Source organism: Stegostoma tigrinum, chromosome 16, assembly GCF_030684315.1.
Source record: "Stegostoma tigrinum isolate sSteTig4 chromosome 16, sSteTig4.hap1, whole genome shotgun sequence".
Taxonomy (NCBI): domain Eukaryota; kingdom Metazoa; phylum Chordata; class Chondrichthyes; order Orectolobiformes; family Stegostomatidae; genus Stegostoma; species Stegostoma tigrinum.
In genome coordinates, this window is record NC_081369.1 from 6,517,898 (window position 1) to 6,543,632 (window position 25,735).

The following is a 25,735-nucleotide window of genomic DNA, read 5'->3' on the forward strand; positions in this document are numbered from 1 at the left end:
ACTTGAACACCTCTGTTAAATCTAACCACTCCCTAACTCCCAGCATCCTTCGCTACACAAGGATAACAGCCCCAGTTTCTCCAACTGCAGCCAAAATCCCTCATTTGTGGAATCACTCTTGCAAATCCCCTCTGCACTTCTTTACATCTTCAGGGTGCCCCACAGTGTTTTACAGCCATTAAAGCATTTTGTAATCCCTGTCACAACATGGGAAATGCGGCAGCCATTTTGAACACAGCAAGACTTGACATATTGGAAAAAGGGACGAATATCTGTGTCACAGATGAATTTAAAGAATAGAAATTTTAATAAATACACCTATATGTATTTAATGATTGTTTTAGAAGCACTTTTGACAGTCAACAAAGATGGCTACTATGATCGTGAGACATAGCAGTAACCTTCCAGAAGTTCCTCAGAAGCTAAAACCAGCCAGATAATCAATAGCTCACCTATCATTTGGTGGCTCTGGGAATGTTCATTTGTGTGTTATAATCTGCCACAGAGACAAAGGGGTCTCCAAGAAAAGTCGCCAGCAACATCTACTGACTAGACTAAAACCTATAACTCTGGCCAAAAGAGGAAAGGCCTCTGGCCTATAAAAATCGGCCGACGATCTGTACTTGTGTTCTTCGCCATTAATACATTTTTGTTTGTGAAGCAAAAGTAACAGTTCAACAGAATGTCTTCCGAAGACATTTGAAGGTATTTTTGAAGAGAGGAAACCATTTACAATGTCTGAACTTTAGGGTCTTGTACAGCAGTGGTAGTGCCCCTATATCTGGCTCAGAAGGCCAGCTTTCTACTCCCACCTGTTTGAGAAATGTATCATAACATCTCTGAACAAATACATTAAAAATGTCCACAGTGCCTGAATTATTGGCTAGCTAAATCAACGAAATGAACTACAGAGATAACAAGGTGCAGAGCTGGATGAAGACAGCAGGCCAAGCAGCATCAGAGGAGCAGGAAGGCTGACGTTTTGGGCCTAGACTCTGATGAAGGGTCTAGGCCCGAAACGTCAGCTTTCCTGCTCCTCTGATGCTGCTTGGCCTGCTGTGCTCATCCAGCTCTACACCTTGTTATCTCAGATTCTCCAGCATCTGCAGTTCTTACTATCTCTAAATGAGCTACAAGCTAAATCAATGTCCCTCATAAAAGAACTGTAGACTTCGAACTCCAGCTTTGGACTTATGGACTTCATCTTAAGAACAAGTGCATCAATAAACTAATATCCTTTGATTGTTTTGTGCTCAAGTTGTTACTAATTAAATAATTTGTATCTTTTCTGTTTCCCTGTAATGCATGTACCTGCATTGTGAAGTATTCCCTTGCATCTAAATTTGTGTGGAATAAACCCTACTTGTGGTTTGACTTCACCACAGTGATGCTGCCGTTCTTACAAAGTCAACCCACAAACTGAGGGAGTAGATCAAATATACCCTGACTGTTTAACAGGGAGCACAGTTAAAACACAGTCTCTTCAGGTTGTGAGAACAGGGAGGGAGATTTGTATTGTAGTCCACAGCGCATGCATATTTGTCACATAATCAGTGTTGGCGTGAAGCGTGTTGGGGGATAAATACGGCCGGGCAATTGGCTTCAAAGTAGAGACAGAAATTTGTGACATTCGCTTGAGGGGGCAGACAGGGTTTAATGTCTCACTGGAAACATGACACCTCTGACAAAGCAGCAGTCCCTCAGTACGACACCGGGAGACTCCAGTCGGATAACGGACCGTCAACTCTGGAATGCAGCTTGACGTTCGGCCGTGAACCAGAGGCCAAAGCGCAGAGGCCGCACCGACCTCTATCTAACATGCGGCCTCACTCAGTGAGCGGGCAAAGACGCCAAAACTACCCGCGCCCTGGCCTGCCAATTCGGTGCTGACGGATGTTTAATCCTCTCGTGCAATGGGAAAAGCCGCCACTCTGCACACGGCACACAGAGCAGCCAAGTGACAATAGGAAGGAGGCACAAACCTGAACCCTGATGCTTGCAAGGCCTGGTTCTATTGTGTGCCTGATGTATCCAAAGTATGATTATTCATCTAGAAGAAAGGAAAGAAATGAGGGCAGGGTTGGAAAATTAGCACACAGGTCATGCACAGGGAAAAAAAAATCAGCAGAAATAACACTTTTGAGTGCAAAATCCGGGATCCTGTAGCAAAAGCCATGCATTGTCCGAAGTATGACAGGATGCAAGTGCAGGAGGTAGTCTTGTTTTATTGGGATCGCTGCTACACCAATGTTGTCTTCTTAACCTCCCCCTCCCCAAAGCACTGGTCCCAGTGTGACACTGTTCTTCTCTGCTCTGGTAGTCTCCTGACACAGTGATGTCCTGCTGTCTGGCACACACAGGAAATGGTTGCTGCCAGCTAACCGGAAAATGCCAGCCAACGGGATTTCCAGGGAATTCCACGGAGCTGCTTGACTCGCAAATGTGATATTATAGGGAGATGTCCAGAGAAGACCAACTGTGGGTGGCACAGTGGGTCACTGGTCAGCACTGCTGCCTCACGGTGCCAGGGACTCAGGTTCGATTCCAGCCTCGGGTGACTGTCTGTGCGGAGTTTGCACATTCTCCCCGTGTCTGCGTGGGTTTCCTCCGGGTGCTCCGGTTTCCTCTCCCAGTCCAAAGATGTGCAGGTTAGGTGAATTGGCCATGCTAAATTGCCCGTAGTGTCCAGGGATGTGGTGGGAGGCTTAGCCACAGGAAATGCAGGGTTACAGGGATACAGTAAGAGAGGAAAGAGTCTGGGTGGGATGTCCTTTGCAGGATCAGTGTTTACTCGATGGGCTGAATGGCCTGCTCCCACGCTGTAGGGATTCTAAGCATCCTAACAAATAACAGATAAAGCAGGCTGCTGCCAGCTCCTGAGATTCCTCATGAAGTTTCATAGAATTGTTGCCAAATCCATTTTGCTAAGATGCAAACTGAACCTTCAGCTGACCCTAGGAGGTCCACAGTTTAGCACATATTAGTCACTGGAGCTAAGCGATCCTGCCACAGGCAGGACTTCCCGCTCTCACCATCTTTGATCACATTCAGATCGGGGGCAGTTTCCTTGGAGGAAAAGCCTGTCAAACTGGTGAATGAGACCTACTGATATGACACTTCAACTTAGGGTCCAGTATTACCAGTCAGTTCAGTTCCAGGTACCATTAGCTTTTAGCTGTGTTTTTTTCTCTTGTTCTCATCCTTGCTCAGAGACCAACCACTTTAAATATCGTTCAAATTTTGTTAGGAAGTGATGTCGCACCATTCCTCAGTGGAATCCAAATCATGTTTCAATTGCGTGCTTCCTTTTAAAAATCCCAGGATTAGGAGGGAAGGCCCGGCCGCCTGTGTCTGCAAATTCTAATCATTAGAGTATTGCAATTGTGCGGATAACACAAATTTGACTGTACAGTACGTTGTTCAAGTGTGACCCCTCTGCACGTTCGAGCAGGGAGACTGAGAAGGGGCAATTCTCATCTGCAGTAAAACAAAGAACTGCGGATGCTGGAACAAGAAGACTCAGCAGGTCTGGCAGCTTCTGTAGTGAGGTGAGCAGAGTTAACAAAGGTTCATGGGCCTCAACATGTTCACTCTGCACCCACCCACCACCGTCCCCAGATGCTGCCAGACCCGTTCAGCCTCTCTTAGCCCTTTCGGCAATTCTTTACTGTTTGTTGATCTTGACCAGAGCGGCCTGGGCAAGAGGCTCTCTGGACTCTCCCCGCTGGGTGACAGAGAGCAAGCAGGAGCTTGATGCAGCCTTCTACTCCTGACCCGGGCTCCAGCGAGACGACAGCAGGGAGGGGGCCTCGAGACTGCAAGGAGGGTGGGGGAGCTGGTGACATGTACCAGGCTACAATTCCACTGAGGATCAATGTGTGCAGAGGGAGGGCGGAGGTGGAGGGAGCAAACTGGTGGCAACAATGTTAATTCACTAAATTTAACAGTGGAAATGGTGAGCGAAAGCAGGAGGAAACAGCAATGAAAACAAGGCTCCCACAGAGAGGGGAGAAAAAAACACATTTAATTTTAGTTCAAGTAATACTTTATATCCCGGCTCCTCATCATCCACACACAAAAAAAACAATTTCCTCTTCAAATTGCCCTAATGACGAAAGCTTAGCTTAATCGTCTCACACCGCAGATTTCAGCAACAGTACTTCTGGCCTAACAATTAAATCGCAGGAGAACCATCAAAGGCAAAAGTCAGCCTTTTATGAAATTTCTTTTTAAACACCAACTGATATTCAGCGCTCACGCTGACTCTCAGTGCTCAGAATGTAAGTAATTTACAACTTCATGGCAAGGATTTAAATTAACACAAGGGCTAGAGGATCTCATTCGGCTCCCTGCATAACGCTCGATTGAAATGTGGGCTTTATCTGTAATCTCCAGAGAAAGCTAGCAGTGAGTGAACATGGAGCACTCCTACAATCAGGAGAATCTGCGCCTCTGATATCTAAAAAGGTTTGGGTAAACAAACTGACTGATGGAAGAGAAAGCAGTTTGTAACACACAAAGCAGAGGGCTCCCTGGCTTTGTTCGCACTTCTTTGCCAAGTCGGTGAGGCAGGTAGCCACAGCGAGACACCAGTGCCACCAGGAATGGGTGGCATGTGGCAAATAAGTTCGAACCAGCCAGCAGCGACTTGGGTGCAGGGACATGCCTGGATATACTCCCCCTGTGACGCTGATTTGGTGGTGTCCACAGATTTCTTTCATTCATTAATGGAATGAGGGCGTCGCTGGCATTGTCCATTCCTAACTGTCCAGAGGGCAGTTGAGAGTCAACCACATTGCTGTGGGTCTCACACCACATGTAGTCCAGACCAGGTAAGGATGGCAATTTCCTTCCCTAAAGGACATTGGTGAACCAGATGGGTTTTTCCTGACAAGCGATTCACGGTCATCATTAGATTCTTAACTCCAGATTTTTTTTACTGAATTCAAATTCCACCATGTGCCATGGAGGGATTGGAACCCAGGTCCCCAGAACGCTATCTGGGTCTCCGGATTAGCAATCCAGCAATAATACCAGTAGGCCACCACCTCCCCTTTAAACTGTTAATTTGGGCCTGCGTTAGTTGCCCATGCACCTTGATGTGCATAAATTGGCTGTCACATTCTCCAGATTTCTGTGACAAGATTTCAAATGTCATGGTGTTGTAAAGGTGCCATACAAATGCAAGTTCTGGCTCCGCGCGAAGAATGGACACTTGGATCAATCACTGGAAAGCGACTCCGTGAAAAGACTTGCATTTATATAGAGCCTTTCCTTGCAGCCAAGGAAGTGCACTCAAAGTCTAGTCAGGGTCACATCAGGAATACTAATTTTCCATAGTCCCAGAGGGATGTTCTTATTAGAGGGAGATGGCTGGTAGTGGTTTAGCCTTAGGGGAACTACGCCTCAGGTGAGGGGACAGTTCAGAAGGCAGAAGTTAATGGTGATAGAAAAAAAAAGCCAAATGAACTGCAGATGCTGTAAATCAGAAATTGCCGGAAAGCTCTGAGTTAAGGTCACTTGACCCATTGTGTTAACTCTGATTTCTCTCCATTGATGCTGCCAGAGCTGGTAACCTTTCCCAGCAATTTCTCTTACTGTGCTTAATGGTGACCTCAGGAGTTGAACCCATGCTGTTAGCATCACATACAAACCAGCCATCCAGCCAACTGAGCTAACTCCATTCCCAATAATGTGTAAGAAATACACATAAATGTATACCATACAGCCTGCACCACCTTTCAACACAATGAGAGCTGACCTTAATTCTAAATTCTTGCCATATCCCGTAATTCCCTTTGTTGCAAGAAGTCTATTCATCGCTGCCTTGAAAACACTCAACAGCTCGAAGCTCGTGTGGACAGCGAATTCCGAAGGTTAGCAAGCATCTTGAGTGAAGGAATTTCTCCCCAGCTCAGAGTAGACTGGCCAAGCTGTTAATGTGAGACTGTGAACAGCCCCCAACCCACCCCCGACCCCGCGTTGTACACGCTCCATCCATGGGAGAGATCAGCTTTTCAGTATCGCCCACATCAGACGCCGAGTGAATTAGCTGTTTCAAAGAGGTCACCCTCTCATTTTTCTGAATTCTAGGAATTTCAGTGCGCTCAATCCCTCCTCGCAGAATACGTACCTTATACCAGGAATGACTGCTGGAAAAGCTCGGAGCCAATTCGCTCCCAGCCTGGGTTCTAGCTCTGGAGTCTGGGTTCAACCCACAAGATTCCAACCCAGAGGCAGCAGCGAGCTGAGGGCTAAATGTGTTACATTGCAACCGGGGGAAATCGATGTTGGACAGACTATATGATGATGAGCATTGCACTACCGTCCAATACATACTTGTTCTGAAATTACCCCCAGTGCCTGAAAGATTAAAAACTCCGAATCCAGGAGTATCTCCTTAATCATGGACCAACTGTCCTAACCCATCATTCACTGGAGGCCTCTAAGGTAATATCCTGCCTCTGTTCATTTTAATGATCAACAGTGCCAGAAACAGGGAAGCTGCGTGCACAGATGTCTCTGACACGGTTCTTTTGACGCGATGTGAGACGCACTTGAATTCACTTCGAACGCAATTTTCTACCAGGGACTGCTGCAAACGAGCTGGTGCAAGACGTTGCGAAGTCGGCCAGGGTAGTCCTGAGCGTGTGTGTGCTACATTCTGAACACAGCATCTGCCAGGAGCCGAGCTGACTGTATTAACAACACGCGGCTAAAGTAATCTGGGTCTTTCCTTCTATCCCTCCTGCTTGGCACCTTACAGCATGGGGATGTTGGAGACAGTTGACCACTTCACCAGTCAAGTAAAAACCAGCACGTCTTGTCCTTCAGGGCCCCCTGTCCTTCGTCTCTGCCCCCAGCTCCCTACAGTTGGTCCTACCCTGTCTCAGACCCGCCCTGTCACAACTGCAGCAGATTTCACTTTGAGAATCTGACCTGGCTACCGCCCCCACCCCCCAACCACAGCGCCCAGCACTTACCAGCTCATCCGTGCCTTCCTCATCAAAGTCGTCCTCCACTCCATCACCCTCCTCCAGGATTTCGTCTCCTTCCAGCTCGGCGCCGTCCACAGTGTCACCCTCCGTCTGCTCATCAGCCGTTGCGTCGTCACGGTTATCCGGCACGCCGCCACCAGGGTTACGGTCTTTCGTGACCAGCGTCTCCGCCTTGGTCTCTACAAAGGGACAGCTGTTTACCATTGGTTTCCAGCACCTCATCATCACCACCCCAACTCCCTCAATACTGCCAAAGCTCACAGGGTTTGTACTACACCGAACTCACACTGGTCCCACTTTCCAGCGCTCGCCCATTGCCCGGAATGTTAGAACAACTCAGGTGCTCATCTGAGTGCTTTCTGAAGGTTCCGGGTGTTCCCTGCCTCAACTACAACCCCCCCCCCCAAACGGCGGTGCATTCAGGACCCCCATCACCCTCCGGGTTTGACCTCATGTTCGCTCCAAATGTCCTGGCTCAAAATCCAGAGTGATTTGGAATAGAGGGTCCCTGTGCTCTGGAATAGGAGTCCCAGTGCTCTGGCATAGAAATCTCTGTGCTCTGGAAAAGAAGTCCCTGTGCTCTGGATTAGAGGTTCCTGTGCTCTGGAATAGGAGTCTCTGTGCTCTGGAATAGAGGTTCCTGTGCTCTGGAAGAGGAATTCCAGTGCTCTGGAACAGAAGTCCCTGTGCTCTGGAATAGAGGTTTCTGTGCCCTGGAAAAGGAATTCCAGTGCTCTGGAACAGACATCCCTGTGGTCTGAAATAGGACCCCAGTGCCCTGGAATAGGAATCCCTGTGCTCTGAATTAGAGGTTCCTGTGCTCTGGATTAGAGGTTCCTGTACTCTGGAATAGAAGTCCCTGTGCTCTGGAATGGGAGTCCTTGTGCTCTGGAACTGAAGTCCCCGTGCTCTGGAATAGAGGTTTCTGTGCCCTAGAAAAGGAATTCCAGTGCTCTGGAACAGACGTCCCTGTGCTCTGGAATAGGACCCCAGTGCCCTGGAATAGGAGTCCCTGTGCTCTGAATTAGAGGTTCCTGTGCTCTGGAATAGAAGTCCCTGTGCTCTGGAATAGAAGTCCCTGTGCTCTGGATTAGAGGTTCCTGTGCTTTGGAATAGAAGTCCCCGTGCTCTGGAATAGAGGTTTCTGTGCCCTAGAAAAGGAATTCCAGTGCTCTGGAACAGACGTCCCTGTGCTCTGGAATAGGACCCCAGTGCTCTGGAATAGAAGTCCCTGTGCTCTGGGTTAGAGGTACCTGCGCTCTGGAATAGAAGTCCCTGCGCTCTGGAATAGAAGTCCCTGTGCTCTGGAATAGAAGTCCCTGTGCTCTGGATTAGAGGTTCCTGTGCTCTGGAATAGAAGACCCTGTGCTCTGGAATAGAGATTCCTGTGCCCTGGAAGAGGATTTCCAGTGCTCTGGAATAAAAGTTCCTGTGTTCTGGATCTCAGGTTCCTGTGCTCTGGAAGAGAAATCCCTGTGCTCTGGAATAGAAGTCACTGTGCTCTGGAATAGGACTCCAGTGCTCTGGAATAGAAGGCCCTGTGCTCTGGAATAGGAGTCCCTGTGCTCTGAATTAAGGTTCCTGTGCTCTGGAATAGGAGTCCCTGTGCTCTGGATTCGAGGTTCCAGTGCTCTGGAATAGAAGTCCTTTTGCTCTGGAATAGAGGTTCCTGTGCCGTGGAAGAGGAATTCCAGTGCCCTGGAATAGAAGTCCCTGTGCTCTGGAATAGAACCTCAGTGCTCTGGAATAGGAATTCCAGTGGTCTGGAATAGAAGGCCCTGTGCTCTGGAATAGGAGTCCCAGTGCTCTGAATTAGAGGTTCCTGTGCTCTGGAATAGGAGTCTCTGCGCTCTGGGCTAGAAGTCCCTGTGCTCTGGAATAGATGTCCCAGTGCTCTGGAATAGAGATTCCAGTGCTCTGGAATAGGAGTCCCAGTGCTCTGGAATAGAAATTCCTGTGTTCTGGAATAGGAGTCTAATGTACTCTGGAATAGAGAGCCCAGGGCTCTGGAATAGGAGCCCCTCTGCTCTGGAATAAAGGTCCCAGTGCTCTGGAATAGAGGTGCCTGTGCTCTGGAATAGGAATTCCAGTGCTCTGGAATAGGAGTTCCTGTGCTCTGGAATATGTGTCCCTGTGCTCTGAATAGTTGTCCCTGTGCTCTGGAACAGGAGTCCCTGTGCTGGGGTGAAGTGGTCGCTGTACTGTGTGATCTAAAGCCCCAGTACTCCGCAATAGGCCTCCCTGTGTTCTGGAACAGAAGTTTCAGTTCTCCGGAACAGAGGTCACAATCTGCTGGAACAGGTGTTTCAGTGCACTGTGTTCGAGGTCCCAGTGTTCTGGGATAGAAGTCCCAGTGCTCTGTGATAAGGCTAAGTGTCTGACTGCTGTGTTTACTTGTACAGTTGGATGGAAATGATGTTGCTGCACTATTTCAAACGAGTCAGTGTTCCTGACAATGTTTATTTCTCCAGCAACGTTACTGAAACAGATCGGCTGGTCAGTCATTCTGGGCTGTTTGTGGACATTGGCTGTTGCAATGACTACACTTCGACAGGCTAAGATGTGCTTCAGTCTGTCCTGAGGTTGTAAGTGGCAGCATATAAATGCAAACATTAGACAACAGATTATTAATCCATTACCCCACGCTTCCCCCTCACGCTGCCTTCAATTTCCCTGTTTCACACAGTGCTCCTTTGCTGAAATTAATTTGAATGTGGAGCACACACTGGTGTTTGCTGCAGGCAGGAACTTTTCATTTACAGCGCAAATAGCTCACAAACGACACTCAATTTCCAATCTGTTGTGTCTAATGTGTCAATTACTTATAACTCAGATCTAATGAAGTGCAGTTTTTTCTCTCTGTCTCCTGGTTCTCTCTGCCCGTCTCTTTCCAATCCAGCTTTTCTGCTTCCACAGACTCCCGGCAATACTTGCAATTCAAGAAGCCATCATTTACACTCCAGTCTGAGGCACAGAGTATCAGCAGGCTGATCCCGCAGAGGGCACCTCATCTAAGCTTGATGTCACCTTCCACCTCCCCAACTACTTTCTATGCAAGAACACCAGGTTGCATATATCGCCTGCAACACATTTCTCAGGGAATGACTTGTTAAAAATGGACGGAGAGTGAAAGGAATCATTAGGAAGGGAGAGAGAGGCGTTAAAATGTTTGGTCCATGTGGTGCCCCTTTAAAGAGATTGCTGAGCAGATGGAGTTGGAGAGAGTCAGGGAAGACATTCCAGAGAAAGGGAACTGCATGGCATAAGGTCTTTATTAATGATGTGGAGGTGCTGGTGTTGGACTGGGGTGGAAAAAGTCAGAAGCCACAGAACACCAGGTTATAATCTGACAGATTTATTGGAAAACACCAGCTTTCGGAACGTTGCTCCTGGTCAGGTGAAGTCCCTTCAATTGACAAAAGAATTGAAAGTTTTTGCTCTGAAAGCTTGTGATTTTAGATAATTCTGCTGGACTACGACCTGGAGTCATGTGATTTCTTTATTAAAGGGACACAGAGCGGAGTTAAGCGGTTGGAATTTGAGGAATGCAGAGATCAGGAAGCTGGCTGATGTTACAGAGGTGGGCAGGATGTTGGTTTTAAATTGGTCAGGATGACAGACTGTGAACCAGGGTAGGTCAACAACGCTAGAGGGACAAAAATCCAAACACAGGAGTTGTTGGGGGTGGGGGGGTGGTGCAGAGGTTGAAGTTCACTCGATAAAAGGTGGAATTCAATTCTTGTCTCAGTTACGGTGATCATGAAACGATCTTCAACTATTGTGACAACCCATCTGGTTCACTAATGTCTTTTTAGGGAAAGTTCTTACCTGACCTGGTCTACCTGTGACTCCGGGTCCACAGGAATGTTACTGACTCTTAGCTGCCCTCTGAAATGGCCGAGCAAGCCGTTCAGTTCAAGGACAATTTGGAATGGACAGTAAATGCTGGCCTTTCAGGCGATCCTCCACATCTCATGAAGGAGTTAGCGAGGCCAGAAATGATGAGTGAATGGAAACTGCTGCAGGTTAGGACACAGGCACAACACTTTCAACTATAACGACAGCACTGCAGGTGCCAGTGAGAGAACCGAAGGTCAGCACTCAGGTTCTGTCAGGGAAAATAGGATGTTCCTTCTGTGCCTGAGGACTGCCAATAAATTCCTGCAATTAGTAGGTGACATTCGCAATTCAAGTCTCTTGACTCATTGTGATCACAGCAAACTCAAGATCAATGAGAAATTACAGCAAATGACTGGCAGTCCCAATGGCCAGTATTTATACCACAGGTCTAATTGAATAGAACTGTCAAACATGTACTTAGGGCAACAGATTTCAAAGTGACTGTAACTCCCGGGAATTGTCATCATGTCCTTTTCAACTGTGAGCACAACCAGGAGAGAGAATTATGATGTCTGTCTTTTCAACCCAGGTTATATCTGTACAGAGAGTTTTGGGTTGCATTAAAACTGGGAAGATGCGCTAGTTGTAAAAGAAGCAACTTGAGATGAGGAATTGGGAGCACCAGGATTCTCAGTGTGAATTTATTTCCAAATAACACATTGGAAGTTGTACAAGTAAATAAACCCAATGACTTAAATGGAGAGATACTCTGGCTTTTGGCTGTAACATCCATTTCACTAAAGAGACTCTTCAAATGAGTAATAATAAATAAATAATTGGTGTCAGAGATTAGAATGAGAAGATTTAGCATTTGAGTATGATGAGTGTCAATGGAAACGATGGAATTAAACTCGTCACTTTATTTACTGGCATTATCATCAATTATGTGTGAATTACAGTTGAAGACTCTGTGAGCATTCGAAAGGTTCCATCAGCTCAGGTTAAAGCTGAAGAGATGAAAATTCTCTCATTGCCAACAGTGAAATGGCAAAGAGAAACAAGTCTGCCAGTTTCAGCACAGATCCCAAGTGGGCAAACCTACCCCTAACCCAAATGAGAACAGCCTGCAAACAGGCACACAGGAGGGCTGGAAGTAATGTCAACACATCCACACAGTCAGGAGACAGGGAATCCCAACCGCACCCTGATGAGTGGATGCATCAAATTAACGTGAGAAGAAAGATAAAATATTTGCAAGGGCTACAGCTGAGGTGGAAGTTATAAGAGACCACAGCCATCTGAATGGTGGCTCAGCGGTTAGCACTGCTGCCTCACAGCTCTAGGGGCCCAGGTTCAATCCCAGCCTCGGGAAACTATGGAGCTTGCATGTTGTCCCCACGTCAGTGGGGGTTTTCTCCCACACTCCAAAGATGGTGGACTTGTTAAGTTGCCTCCATAGTGTTCAGGACATGTGTGAGCGAGGTGGCTTAGCCAGAGGAAGTGTTGGGTTACGAGTTGGTCAATGTGGAATTCAATGGCTGGCTCCCACAGCTTACGGGTTCTATGCACTGTGGTGAGTGCCTGAGATCTCGTAACTGTTTTGTGGTTAGATTTGATACTGGTGTTAAAGTCAAGGTCAAAAACCATTCAGTAGAGCTGCAGCAGATTTTCAGAAATGGCAGGCACCAAACCGAAATATAGAAATTCAAACATCACGGCAAAGAAATAAAGTATAGGCTCTTTAGAAGAAGTTGGTATAGCACAATCTAGCTAACTAAACAAGATTACAAGCAGCATCAAAAGCAAGCCAAAGAACTTCAGAAGGGAGGCCAGGGAACACAGTGAACAAAGGGAGCATTTGGAATATCTAACAGGAGCAGTGACACAGGTTAGAAAATTAAACAAAAAGTGGGATTAAACAAAACAATACTAGCGGAAAGGAGGTCAAAGAACGGTGGGGTCGTGTGGAGAATATACAGTTATTGAGTCATAGAGCTGTACAGCACAGAAACAGACTCTTCGGTCCAACTTGTCCATGCCGACCAGACATCCTAAATCATCTAGTCCCCCTGGCCAGAATTTGGCCCATATCCCTCCAAACCCTCCCTATTCATGTACTCATCCAGGTATCTTTTAAATGTTGTAATTACACCAGCCCCCACCACCTCCTCTGGCAGCTCATTCCATACACGCACCACCCTCTGTGTGAAAAGGTTGCTCCTTAGGTCTCTCCTAAATCTTTCCCCTCTCACCTTAAACCGATGCCCCTCTAGTTTTGCACTCCCCTACCCTGGGGAAAAGACCCTGGCTATTCACCCTATCCATGTCCCCCATGATTTTATAAACCTCTATAAGGTCACCCCTCAGCCTCCGATGCTCCAGGGAAAACAGACACAGCCTATTCACCTTTTCCGTTTACGTCAAACCTTCCAATATGTTAAGTTTCATGTTAGTTTCACCATAGCAATGCCATGGCCAATCAGAGTTGAATTCCCAATTAATCAGCATCCTATAGTAAAACCCTGTAGTTAAATCTGTTGTGATCACTGGAAATTGGGCATTTGTCCTGAGTGAGAAATGAAAGACACAGCAACACGTCTCTTTCTCCATCAAGACTCAAGTTCTGCATTGTCAGAGAACGGAGAACAAATTGTGAAAGAACTATTATAAATGTTAGGGACAAAAACAGAAATGGATGGAGAAACTCAGCAGGTCAGCAGCATCTGGGGGAAGAAAACAGAGTTAATGTTCTGAGTCCAGCAACTCTTCATGTGAACCCACCACAGCTAGGAAAATTGTATCAGAGATATGCAGATGCTGGAGAATCTGAGATAACAAAGTGTGAAGCTGGATGAACACGGCAGGCCAAGCAGCATCTTAGGGAGCACAAAAGCTGATGTTTCGGGCCTAGACCCTTGTGCTCCTAAGATGCTGCTTGGCCTGCCATGTTCATCCAGCTCCACACCTTGTTATCACAGCTCAGAAAAGGTAGTATTTAGCTTGAAGCTGAATTTGAGAGGGGCAGAGGGGATAGGTGCAGAGATAGGTGGAAATGGAGCCCAGAGGGAAAGAAATATGAATGGAATAGGGGAACATGGAGATTATGATTAGCATGCCAAGAAAGAAGGAAAGCTGAACAAGAGATAAGTAAGACCTACGAGTAGGAGAAAATGGACGAGTTGTGCTGAATGCAACCCATTTAAAGTCATAAGGGGCCTAGGAATAAATTAGAATTCGTTGTTGGGCTAAAAGCAACAGGACTGGGTGTAAGATAGCAAGAACTGCAGATGCTGGAGTCAGAGATAACAAAGAGTGGCCCTGGAGGAACACAGCAGGCCAGGCGGCATCAGAGGAACAGGAAAACTGACGTTTCAGGTCGGGACCCTTCTTCAGAAATCTGATTTCTTGTTCCTCTGATGCTGCCAGTCCTGCTGTGTTCCTCCAACTCCACACTGTGTTAGGACTGGGTGTGGAGTGGGTTAAAAAATATAAGAGGATGGACTCTGGCTCTAAAGTTATTGAACTCGAGATTGAGTCCCCAAGCTGTAAGGTACCAGAGGGGAAAATGAGATGTTGTTCTTTTGGCTTGCACTGCGGCTTGCTGGAGCACAGAAGCAGGGCTGCAACAGGAATGTTGGCGTGGGGGCACTGTGGTGTATTAGAGTGACAGGCAGGGTTATCATTTTCACAGACAGAAGGAATAATAGGGAAATGGCAGAAATCCTTCATGTCAGTGTTGTCATTTAAAGATTAAAGTTAGGGCTGAGACACAGAGTAGGGATAGAGCAAAACCTCTATCCAATCACTGTGTAGCTGAGATAACAAAGTGTGGGGCTGGATGAATACAGCAGGCCAAGCAGCATCTTGGGAGCACAAAAGCTGATGTTTTGGGCCCAGACCCTTCATCAGAAAAGGGGGATGGGGAGAGAGGGGGATGTGGACTGAAGATGGATAGAGGAGAAGATAGGTGGAGAGGAGAGTATGGGTGGGGAGGCGGGGAGGGGATAGGTCAGTCCAGGGAGGATGGACAGGTCAAGGGGGCAGGATGAGGTTAGTAGGTGGGAAATGGAGGTGCGGACTTGAGGTGGGAGGAGGGGATAGGTGAGAGGAGGAACAGGTTAGGCTGGGACGAGTTGGGCTGGTCTGGGATGCGGTGGGGTAGGGGAGATTTTGAAGCTGGTGAAGTCCACATTGATACCATTGGGCTGCAGGGTTCCCAAGTGGAATATGAATTGCTGTTCCTGCAACCTACGGGTGGCATCATTATGGCACTGCAGGAGGCCCAGGATGGACTTGTCATCTAAGGAATGGGAGAGGGAATTGAAATGGTTCGCAACTGGGAGGTGCAGTTGTTTATTGTGAACCGAGTGTAGGTGTTCTGCAACGGGGTCCCCAAACCTCTGTTTGGTTTCTGAGCTGGATGACAATACTAGTCTCCTAAGTTAAGCCTTCCCTTACCCAGACTAAACATCCTCACCAATATTCATGACAAATCTATTCCAGCATTGAAAATACATGCAAAATACAGTAAATGCTGGAAATCTGAAACACACACAGAGAATGCTGGAGAAACTCAGCTGGCCTGGCAGAATGCGTGGAGTGGGGAAGAGAGTTCACATTTCAAATCTAATATGACTTCTTCAGAAGGGTTGGGTTTGGACTCTGAAGAAATCATATTGGGCTCAAAACATTAACTCTGTTTCGCTCTCCACAGATGTGGCACAGAGGCTTACAGTGCCAGGGACATGGGTTCGATTCCACTCTTGGGGCGACTGTCTGGGTGGAGTTTGCACATTGTCCATGAGCCTGTGTGCGTTCCCTCCAGGTGCTCCGGTTTCCTCCCACAATCCAAAGATGTGCAGGCTAGGTGGATTGGCCGTGCTAAATTGCCCGCAGTGTTCAGGGATGTATGGGTTAAGTGGGCAACAAAGGGATGTGATGCTCTGAGGGTCGATGTGGACTTGTTGGGCCAAAGGGCCTGTTTCCACATTGTAGGGACTCTATATGGGTGGCATGGTGGATCAGTGGTTAGCACTACAGCCTCACAGCACCAGAGACCTGGCTTCGATTCCACCCTTGGATGACTACCTGTGTGGAGTTTCCACATTCTCCCCATGTCTGCACTGGTTTCCCCCAAAGACATGCAGGTTAGGTGGGTGGGCCATGGGAAATGCAGAAATAGGGTGGATCTGGATGGGGTCCTGTTTGGAGGGTCAGAGGGCCAAATGGCCTGCTTCCACACTGCAGAGGCTCAGTGCTGAGCTTCTGTAGCATTGACTGTGCTAGTTTTAATCCAAGAAGTATTTCTGCTTGTCCCTTTCCTCTCACTCACCTGGTGAAGCTTTGCGTTGCTTCTCCATCCTGTCCAGACTGTCCAGCAAACTGTCGATGCGATACTTTATCTGGGTGAGCTCTTTCTTTATTGTCTGCAGGTCATCAGCTTTCACTGGAAAAACAAAACACCAGTCGAACAAACAACACAGCCAAACAACTTCTCAGCAAAGTGGTGACAACAGCCTACAAAACATGACCTAAATAAAGACACTTAATCATCAGCTCAGACAACATTGGCTTTGAAGAGCCTACACATTATGGGTCTACTTACACTGAATGGACCAAGAAGGCAGTTCACCATCACCTGCTTGAGGCGCTCAGGGATGGGCAACAAATGCTGGTCCATCATTAGAAAATTTAAGATCAAAGGCAAAGTTGATCAGAGTTGATCGAAGGCAAAGATCAGGCTCGAGGGGCCAGATGGCCTAGTCCTGCTCCTAGTTCTTATGTTGTTATGAATTACGGTGTTCCACAATTTACCAGTTAACAATATAACATGTCCTAGCTGCAACAGTCCCGGGTGCAGAATTGAGAATGTAGTGACAGCTTAACACTGGTATCACTGTGATTCTGGCACACGGTATTGAACAGTCAGAAGCTCAAAATCCCTGGCTGCAAGCAGACGCTGAGCAGAAAGCCACATCCATTAGGGCAAATACATATCTAAGAGTATCCAGGAGGACAACTGCATTTCCATAGGAATTCACTCACTTGCTTAATGCCTTATCAGTATTTAATCTGTTTTAAAAATTAGGACAGAGAGGAAGAGGCATAAAATGCCTGTCACTGTGCCTAAACTCATTAATCAGACAGAATTGAATATTCATTGGATACCTCTTATGAAGAACATGCTTACAATGCATTCCTCATCAGCGATTTGACCAGCTGTATTATGTAGCAATATTTTGAGTCTAAATCAGAATCTTACCAAGATGGATAGACACAATGTCAAATAATTCCTCCAGGCATGCTTGGAGGATCAATAATGGCACTGACTCTGAAAGGAAAAGCCTGATTTCATTGGTCTACTCTACAAGTACAGTCAGGGATGGGGTGGGAAAAGGGAGAGAAGCAGATCTCTAGAAAACTAGGAAAGGAATTACAAGCTATTCCCGATTATTTTTAGCCATTGGTTTAGATGCAAATCACTCTGTGCCCTTCAGTAAGAAGGCTTTGCTTGTCTGGAGGGAAATGAGAACAGGACAGATCTCAGCTGTCCTCCTGACACAGGCCTGAAGGGAGTGGGGAAACACAAGTGGTGTGTGTACAATTCCCCAGACAAACTGTAATCAATAATCCCAGGTATAGGGGCTAGTATGTATCCAGGGCAACAATCAATTGCTTTAGCAGCTAATCCATTAAAAACACTGACAAAACCACAAGAGGCAGTGAAACTACTGTTTGGCATTAGTTTAAAAAACAGGCAGTAGTAAATCACTGATAACAAAGTGTGGAGCTGGATGAACACAGCAGGACAAGCAGCATCTCAGGAGCACAAAAGCTGACCTTTCGGGCCTAGACTCTTCATCAGAGAGACTCCTGAGATGCTGCTTGTCCTGCTGTGTTCATCCAGCTCCACACTTTGTTATCTTGGATTCTCCAGCATCTGCAGTTCCCATTATCAGTAGTAAATCAGTGTCCTCTTCTGGAAATCCTGAACCCTTCGCTGGAGAGAACTTTTCTGTTCCTTGGCGTGAGCCAAGGTTTAATTTTTATGGTCACTCTTGGAATGTGAGCATCACCGGCAAAACCAGACAATTAGAGGTGGGTAATAAGTGCGCACCTAACCAGTGATCCTACGAATAATAAAAAGACATGCATATAACTCCTGCTGTGCAGCTTCACCATGTTTGCACTGCATTTTTAAGTGCATCTGCTGCTGTTCCTGGCATGCCACCCCTGCGCTCTTCACTGAACCACAGTTAATCTTCTGGCTGATAGTACTGGTAGAGTGGGGGATATGCTGGTTCATGAGATTACAGATTGCAGTAGAATATAATTCTGCTGCTGATGGCCACAATGCCATCTGGATGCATGGTTTTGAGTTGCTCGATCTGTTTTGAATCTGATCAGGATATGAGTGCTGGTGAGCTTTCAAACATGGGAGCCACTGATACAGCTACACTTGGTGCTGTACTTCTCCACATAAAGGGCAGTGATCTATACAGAGTTCTCTGTCCCTTGTTTACAAGGCTAATTGGAACAGCCCAGTTGTTGTGGCCAATTGGAGCACCTCAGTTGTTGCGGCCAAGTGGAACAGCCCAGTTGGTGTGGCCAAGTGGAGTAACTCAGCTGGTGCTCAGCAGAGATCGCTTAACCTGGAGCAGACTGGAAATCAAACCAGTGAGCAATTTGCTATCAGTACTCTCGTGCTTCACCAAGCATTGCTTTTAGTCACTGAGAGCTGGACTCACATTACTCAGATTGTAATGCAGAGTGAGCTCCTCTTGTACTGGTGCAGCCTCACTAACATTGCCAGACCTTTGAAACTTCACTCAAGGGACTGTCTTTCATGTGAGTGCAAGCAGCAGCAGGCCAGGAACATTTTAAAGGAGAAAACGGTTCAGTATTGGCTATTTCGTTTACAACTGCCATCTGTTTTGTACAGCCTGGGGGTTTCCTTCAAGTCCAATTAATGATGTGCTCGAGTGATTTAATTCGAGTTGGCAGGACACTGGGTGTCCAGACCAGTGTGGTGTAACACTGAGAACTGGCCTTCAAACCAAACAGATGGGGTTCATTTCTTCTCTTGAATGCTGCTAAACCAGCCTTCAATGGGCAAGCATCCAGAGATTAGAATTAATAGCCCTTAAAATACAGTCCTTTTTCTCTTCGCAAGTTGCATTAGAAACCAACCTTGAGGGAAAGGCTCATTGGGAAGTTTAAAAATGAACCTGTCTCAGCATTATCCCATTCTTATCACCTCAGTCGAACACAGATGATGTGCTGGACCCTGCAAAACAGCACCTACTACAGGTGGCCAGTCCACACTGCATCTCAGGGCTCAAGAGTCAGAAGGGCCAAACACCACAGATGCTCCGAATCTGATACATCAACTGACTGCCTTTCAAACATCTTCTGCTTGTGCTGACAATTGAGAAGTTCTAGCCCTGAAATTGGGTCCTGATCTCCTGCTGTGATTTGGGCTGGAGAATAATGGCAGCTGTCAGAGGTATGAACATTCCCAGTGCAAGGCTGGGAAGAATTCTGGCCAAATTTCCAAACTCTTCCTTTTTTTTTGAAAAAAAAAGCTTCTCTTCTCATAAAGCAGGTGTGGTCCATTTAGAAAATGGATTCAACTACGACTAAACGTAATGGGCCAAACTGGACAAAACGTGACAGCACAGGGAGGACCAAGGGGTTGGTCCAGTGACTGACATTAAATGAGAGTAAAATCAAAAAGGACAGTAGGTTTTATTCAAAAATTTTGAACAATAGAGATCTGTAAAAAAATTCTTTGTAGCTTTTAAGAAAATAAACCCATTCTTCATTTATTAACCTGAACATGAGCTCATACACTGGCCTAGATTTTAAACAGGATTAATGCCCATTTTCACGCTGAAGTGGGAGATATTCCCAAGGAGCCTTTCCACCAGACTGTGCACTCTCCTTTCTCACTGGAGAGGGTTCAGAAGAGATTTATCAGGATGTTGCAGGAATGGAGGGTTTAAGTTATAAGGAGAGGCTGTTAAGGTTGAGACTTCTTTCAATGGAGCGAATGGGGTTGAGGGATGACCTTATAGAGGTTTATAAAACTGTGAGGGGTACAGAAATAGTGAATGGCAGGTGTTTCTTCCCTAGGGTGGGGGATTTCAAGACTAGGGAGTATATTTTTAGGGTGAGAAGAGAAAGATTTAAAAAGGACATGAGGGGCAATTTTTTTAAACTCAGAATTTGGTTCATGTGTGGACTGAACTTCCAGAGGAAGTGCTGCATACAATTACAGTTACAATGTTTAAAAGACATTTGGATAAGTACATGATTAAGAAATGTTTGGAGGGATATGGGCCAGACGCAGGCAGGTGGCACTAGTTTAGGTTGGGAACATAGTCAGTATGGACTGGTTGGACCGAAGGGTCTGTTTCTATGCTGTCTGAATCTGCATCCTCTGGAGTGAGCGGTGTTTGCCATCCAGTAGGTGCAAGTTACCAATTCTGGTTAAGAATAGCTTTGGGGTCACAGTCTTTTGTCTCCAGCTTTCCAATATTTATGTAAGAATTTAAAGAAACTTTGAACGAAACTTGCAATTTTACACTTCAACGGCCCGAGAAAGGATTCTCTCAGATTTCATGATATCAGAGTGTTAGGAATTAATGTTTAATTGTGGGGGTCTCCAGGACAACCTTGGTGACCCTATTATTTCTCAGTACGCATTTGATAGACTTTTAACATTTATTTATTCATGGGATTTTGGGTGTCTCTGGGGAAAGCCAGCATTTGGTGCCCAACTGGACATTCCCACAAGAAGCTGGTAACAGTGCATCTCTTTGCATTGCTGTAGACTGAGACAGAGAGTGTGGAAGTCCCTGCCGCAGAAAGTGGCGCAGGCCAAAACATTGTACGTTTTCAGGAAGGAGTTACAAATAGTTCTTAGGGCTGAAAGGGTCAAAAGGTATGGGGAGAAACAGGTTACCAAATTGGATCAACCAGCCATGACCATATTGAAATGGCAAAGCAGACTCAAAGGGCAGAAATTACTAATTTCCTCTATCTGCATAATTAATTTAGACAGGTAAATGGATGGGGTAGGCCAGGGATGTGGATCAAATGCAGGAAAATAGGACTAGTTTAAATGTGAAAACTGAGCAGAATGGGCAAGTTGGGCTGAAGCGCCTGTTTCCATGCTGTAGACCTCTATGACTCTACAATACATTACTAACAATGCGACATTTATCAAGTATTGTTGGAGCTGCACTCATCCAGGCAAATGGAGATTGTTCCATCACACTCCGAACTAATGCCTTGTTGATGGTGGACAAGCTGTAGGGAGTCAGGATGCAAGAACATCTTGCAGAATTTCCAGTCCGCTGAGCTGATTTCTGTAGCCGCAGCAGTTTTGTGACGGCTCTGGTTGAGTCAAAACTGGGCTTGCTTCCTCGTACGGTTCACATTCTTATTATCCACAGTAACAGGACGCACCAGAAATACAAATATTTGAAATAAGAATAAAGTAATTTTACAGAGTCACGACTTGTACAAATTGGTGCGGGAAGTCACATGGTGAGACACCGTCCAGGAATATGGCCAAACAGAGACAGCACTCATACAGTCATACAGCACAGAAACAGACCCTCAGGTCCAACTTGTTCACGCTGACTCAAGTTTCCCAAACTAAACTAGTCCTACATGCCCACTTTTGGCCCATGTCCCTCCAAACTTTTCCTATTCATGTACCTGTCTTTAAATGTTGTAACTATACCTGTATCTATCATTTCGTTTGGCAGTTCATTCCACATAAGAACCACACTGTGTGAGAAAAAGTTGCCCCTCTGGTATCATTTAAATCTTTCTTCTCTCACTTTAAACCTATGCCCTCTAGTTCCAACTCTAGGGAAAAGATCTTGGCTATTCACCTTATCTATGCCCCTCATGATTTTAGGAGCTCATCTGTCAACCACCTACACTCCAGTGAAAACAGTCCCAGCCCATCCAGCTTCTCCTTATGACTCAAACTCTCCAGTCCCACTAACATACTGACAAATCTTTTCTGAGCCCTCTCCAATTTAATAACACCCTTCCTATAACAGGGCAACCAGAACTGGACACAGTACTCCAGAAGAGGCCTCACCAACATGCTATACATGGCATAAGCCAAGGAGATGTCAAGCCTGCTGTACTACTGACAAGATGTCTCACCCCGCTTTCCCTCAACCCCAGCCCCAAACCTCAATGTCCTTTTCTATTGTGAATCTATCTGACTTAGCTTTGAACACATCAATGACCCAGGCCACAAAGCCCTCTGAGAAGGCCACAGCCTTGTGACTCCTGAGAAGGGTCAACCACACAACTCCTGCCGCAATTGATGAAGTGACTGGAAGATGCACCAAAGCCATCCATCAGCAAGAAGTTCTGTGCTTGGGCTAAGAAACAAACTGCAGTAATATTTAATTAACTTGCACTGCCAATTCTCAGAATGCCACTGTTTGTTCCAATCCCCCTCCCTACTTAACTCCAAAAGCCACTGTGCTCCAAGTGTTAACTATTAAGTTTATTTTAAGCAACTAAATAAAAAAAAGCTGACTTTTCTCTATTTTGCTACGCACTATTAATTTTGTATAATTGCATTTCATAATAGATTTCTCTAAAAAAAACACATGGATGGAAGTGAACATTTAATGAACGCACCATCTGGTTTCTCTGCAAGTGCACAGGAGCTTCTAATTAAGCCTCTTAAATTCCCATTTCAATTATGCAGCCTGAATAAACCCACAGTTTAAGCATCATGCTACTGATTCAATGAGGAAGGAAGAAGATTGCTATAGAATGAAGATAGTTCCTTCTTTTGGGTTTGATCACTGATTTTTAAAAGTCACAAAAGTGCATTGAGATTGCTACCCATTGAAGGCCTGGGTAGCTTTAATGGGTCTGAGACCAGAACTCTCACTGCCCAGGGTGATGGGATGGTAACCTACATTTCTCCAATCTCTCATATTCACAGCCAGTGATATGGGTTTGCGTGGGAGCCAAGACTCAGTTCAATTTTTTTTAATCAAGTTGTAGGTGCCCAAAAGTCAGGAAAGGCAACATTCAGGACAGATAACTTCCTGAAATCAATAGAGATGCACGGTAGGGATTTGATACTTGGCTGGATATCTTCTAGCAGTTTTTGTCCCTTAACCCTGTTTGTCCTTTTGAAGTGGCACAGTGGCTCAGTGATTAGCACTGCTGCCTCACAGCACCAAGGACTGGTGTTTGATCCAGTCTCGGGGGGCCGTCTGTGTGAAGTTTGCACATTCTCCGCGTGTCTGCGTGGGTTTCCTCTGGGTGTTCAGGTTTCCTCCCACAGCCTGAAGATGTGCAGGTTTGGGTGGATTGGCCATGGGAAATGCAGGATTACAGAGAAAGGGCAGGGGATTGGGTCTGGGTGGGATGCTCTTTGGAGGGGCACTGCGGACTCAACAGGTTGAATGGCCTGCTTCCTTCACTGTAGCGATTCTATGATTCTAATCTCCAGAAACCCAGCCCCATCCTCATGCCAATGGGTGTGCACCACCTTGTGCTGTGCCCTCATCTCAACCCACTAGGAAAGCAGGCAGACTCCTGGCCACTTGATTGGATGATTCATGACAAATTATTCTCGGACATCCCGAACAAATACTATACAGTATGTCTGACATTTGAAAATTGACCAGAATCTACATCCATCTACTGCACCTCTATCTCTTTGCCCAACTCCAATAATTTGGGAACTGGCAAACAAAGGTGTTCAAACAAAATGGAACGAGGACACCCATTCCTTCAGTGATGCTTCTCCCAAAGCCCTGTTTCGGAGATTCATTTAAATATTTGACAACACCAGAAGAGTTCTGCATTATGAACAACCCTAGATTAGTGGAGGGGGGAGCGGGAGCAGAAATATTTACTGGCATTACAGTTCAGGATGTGGAACCCAATACAGGGAGCAGGGCGTTGAGTTCATAAATTAAGAAGCTGTGTTAATGTCCCAGGTGCACACAAGGAAAGAAAGATGAGGATTCTCATCTCTGTTGGGTCTACTCCTACAGGGCCCTTGCACCTCCAAGTGCCTTGCTAATATTCGTAGCATCACGGAAGGCACAGACTGTGGCCCATCAAATCCAGTCCAGCCCTCTGTAAAGTAAAGCAGTCAGCCCGTTATACGTTGTACCCACATCACAAGTTTAATTCTTGTGAGTGCCTATGGCAGTCTTGCAACAATGCTGTCTTTTCTCAAACCCAGGGGCCGTGGATTGAACTGGAAACACAGAAAATAGGTGCGGGTGTAGGCCATTCGGCCCTTCGAGCCCGCACCACCATTCAACACAGTCATGGCTGATCATGCAACCTCAGTATCCCACTCCCACTTTCTCCTCGTACCCCTTAATCCTTTTAGCTGCAAGGGCCACGTCCAGCTCCCTCTTGAATATCTCTAATGAGGTGGCTCCGATAGCTTCCTGTGGGAGAGAATTCCACAGGTTCCCCTCTCTCTGAGTGAAGAAATTCTTCCTCAGCTCAGTCCTGAATGGTTCACCCATTGCTGTTGGACTAAGATGGACTTTGTCTTAAGTTTTTCTTATTTATGCCTTCTGTTATGAATAGGGGTGCTGTGGTATGTCAACTTAAACACTTTTCACTGTTGTTGTTTAATGTAAAAACTACAAGCAATGATAAGTGACAATTCAACAATGGAAATTGTTTTTTATCTTTGGTTCTACTGCCAGAAACCTGTCACCCACTTCTTAAGCAAAGCTTTCCCTCATCAAAACATCCAATACTGCGCCTTCTGTCTCAGATCGTAAATCAGTGTACCCTCATTCACTAACTTTTGAGAGCAAATTTATCTTGCCCGTTTCATTTCAATCTGTCATAACAACATACAAATAAAAACAGAAATTTTTAAGGTCTTGGTGAAAATTTGTAGCTCGAATTGTGGACGCAGTGCTTCATTCACTCGCTGAGCCATTATGTGCAGATGTTTCGTTACTATTCTATTGATAATGGAATAGTGTAGGTGAGATGGGCTTCAGATTGGTTTCACAGGTTGGCACAACATCGAGGGCCAAAGGGCCTGTACTGAGCTGTAATGTTCTATGTTCTATGTACTAATGTCATCTGTGCGACCTCCAATCGAAGCGGTGGTGTTCTGCTCCATTCCTGAATTTATATGATCTGCTGTGATGTGTCTTGTCCTTTCTGGTTCTATTGTTTCAGCAGCAGTTTGTATACCAGGTCTATTTCTACATGTTTGCCAATGGAGTCCTGTGTTGAGAATTCCAGAAACAGTGTTAATGTTCGGTGTGAAAAGGAAATAAAAAGGGCCCATTTTACTGAGGCCAATTTCCACCTATTTTGTATTTCTATCTTTCCTTTACCATCATTAGCACTCCCTTTGTCTTTTGCCCTGGGCACCTCAACATCTGTTCCACTAATTTCTCTTTCTCCTCTGTCAACAACAAACATCCTACAATTTTCCAATGCTTTTCAATCCCGCTGGGTCATCACACTGGACTCAAAACAGTAAGATATCTTCTCTGTTCACAAATGCTGCCAGGTCTGCTGAACTTCTCAGCATTTTATGTCTTATTTCAGACTGCTGCTTCTGCCATATTCTTGTAAGCCTCTATCGAATTTACCTTGGCTTCCTCTGTTTCAAGGACACCAGCCCTAGATTTCCCAAGCTAACCCTGTAGCTGAAATTCGCTACCCTGAGTATCTTCTGGTAATCCCTTCTTCAATCTCTTAAGGAGCTATGCATCCTTCCTAAACTAATCCCAGCTTTTGTACATGTGAATTAGGAGCAAGAGTAAACCATCTGACTCCTCAAGCCATTCAATAAGATCACGGGCGACGTCTGAGTTCCAAATACCATATTCTCATCTATTCCT

At 46.0% G+C, this 25,735-nt stretch overlaps 1 protein-coding gene across 10 annotated transcripts in view; it reads right to left on the minus strand.

Moving 5' to 3' along the window:
- The window catches only part of LOC125459689 (RNA-binding Raly-like protein), a 1,242,755-nt gene that overhangs the window by 11,447 nt on the left and 1,205,573 nt on the right, over positions 1-25,735 (minus strand). For 9 of the 10 annotated variants that reach the window (XM_059651584.1, XM_059651585.1, XM_048546398.2 and 6 more), the window contains 3 exons: positions 16,171-16,284; positions 6,984-7,177; positions 1,983-2,050 (listed from right to left, as the gene is read on the minus strand). In XM_059651584.1, coding sequence (XP_059507567.1) covers positions 2,012-2,050; positions 6,984-7,177; positions 16,171-16,284 — 347 coding nt within the window. In that variant the 3' untranslated portion in view covers positions 1,983-2,011. The remainder of the gene's footprint in view (positions 1-1,982; positions 2,051-6,983; positions 7,178-16,170; positions 16,285-25,735) is intronic. The other variant, XM_048546402.2, reaches the window with a different exon arrangement.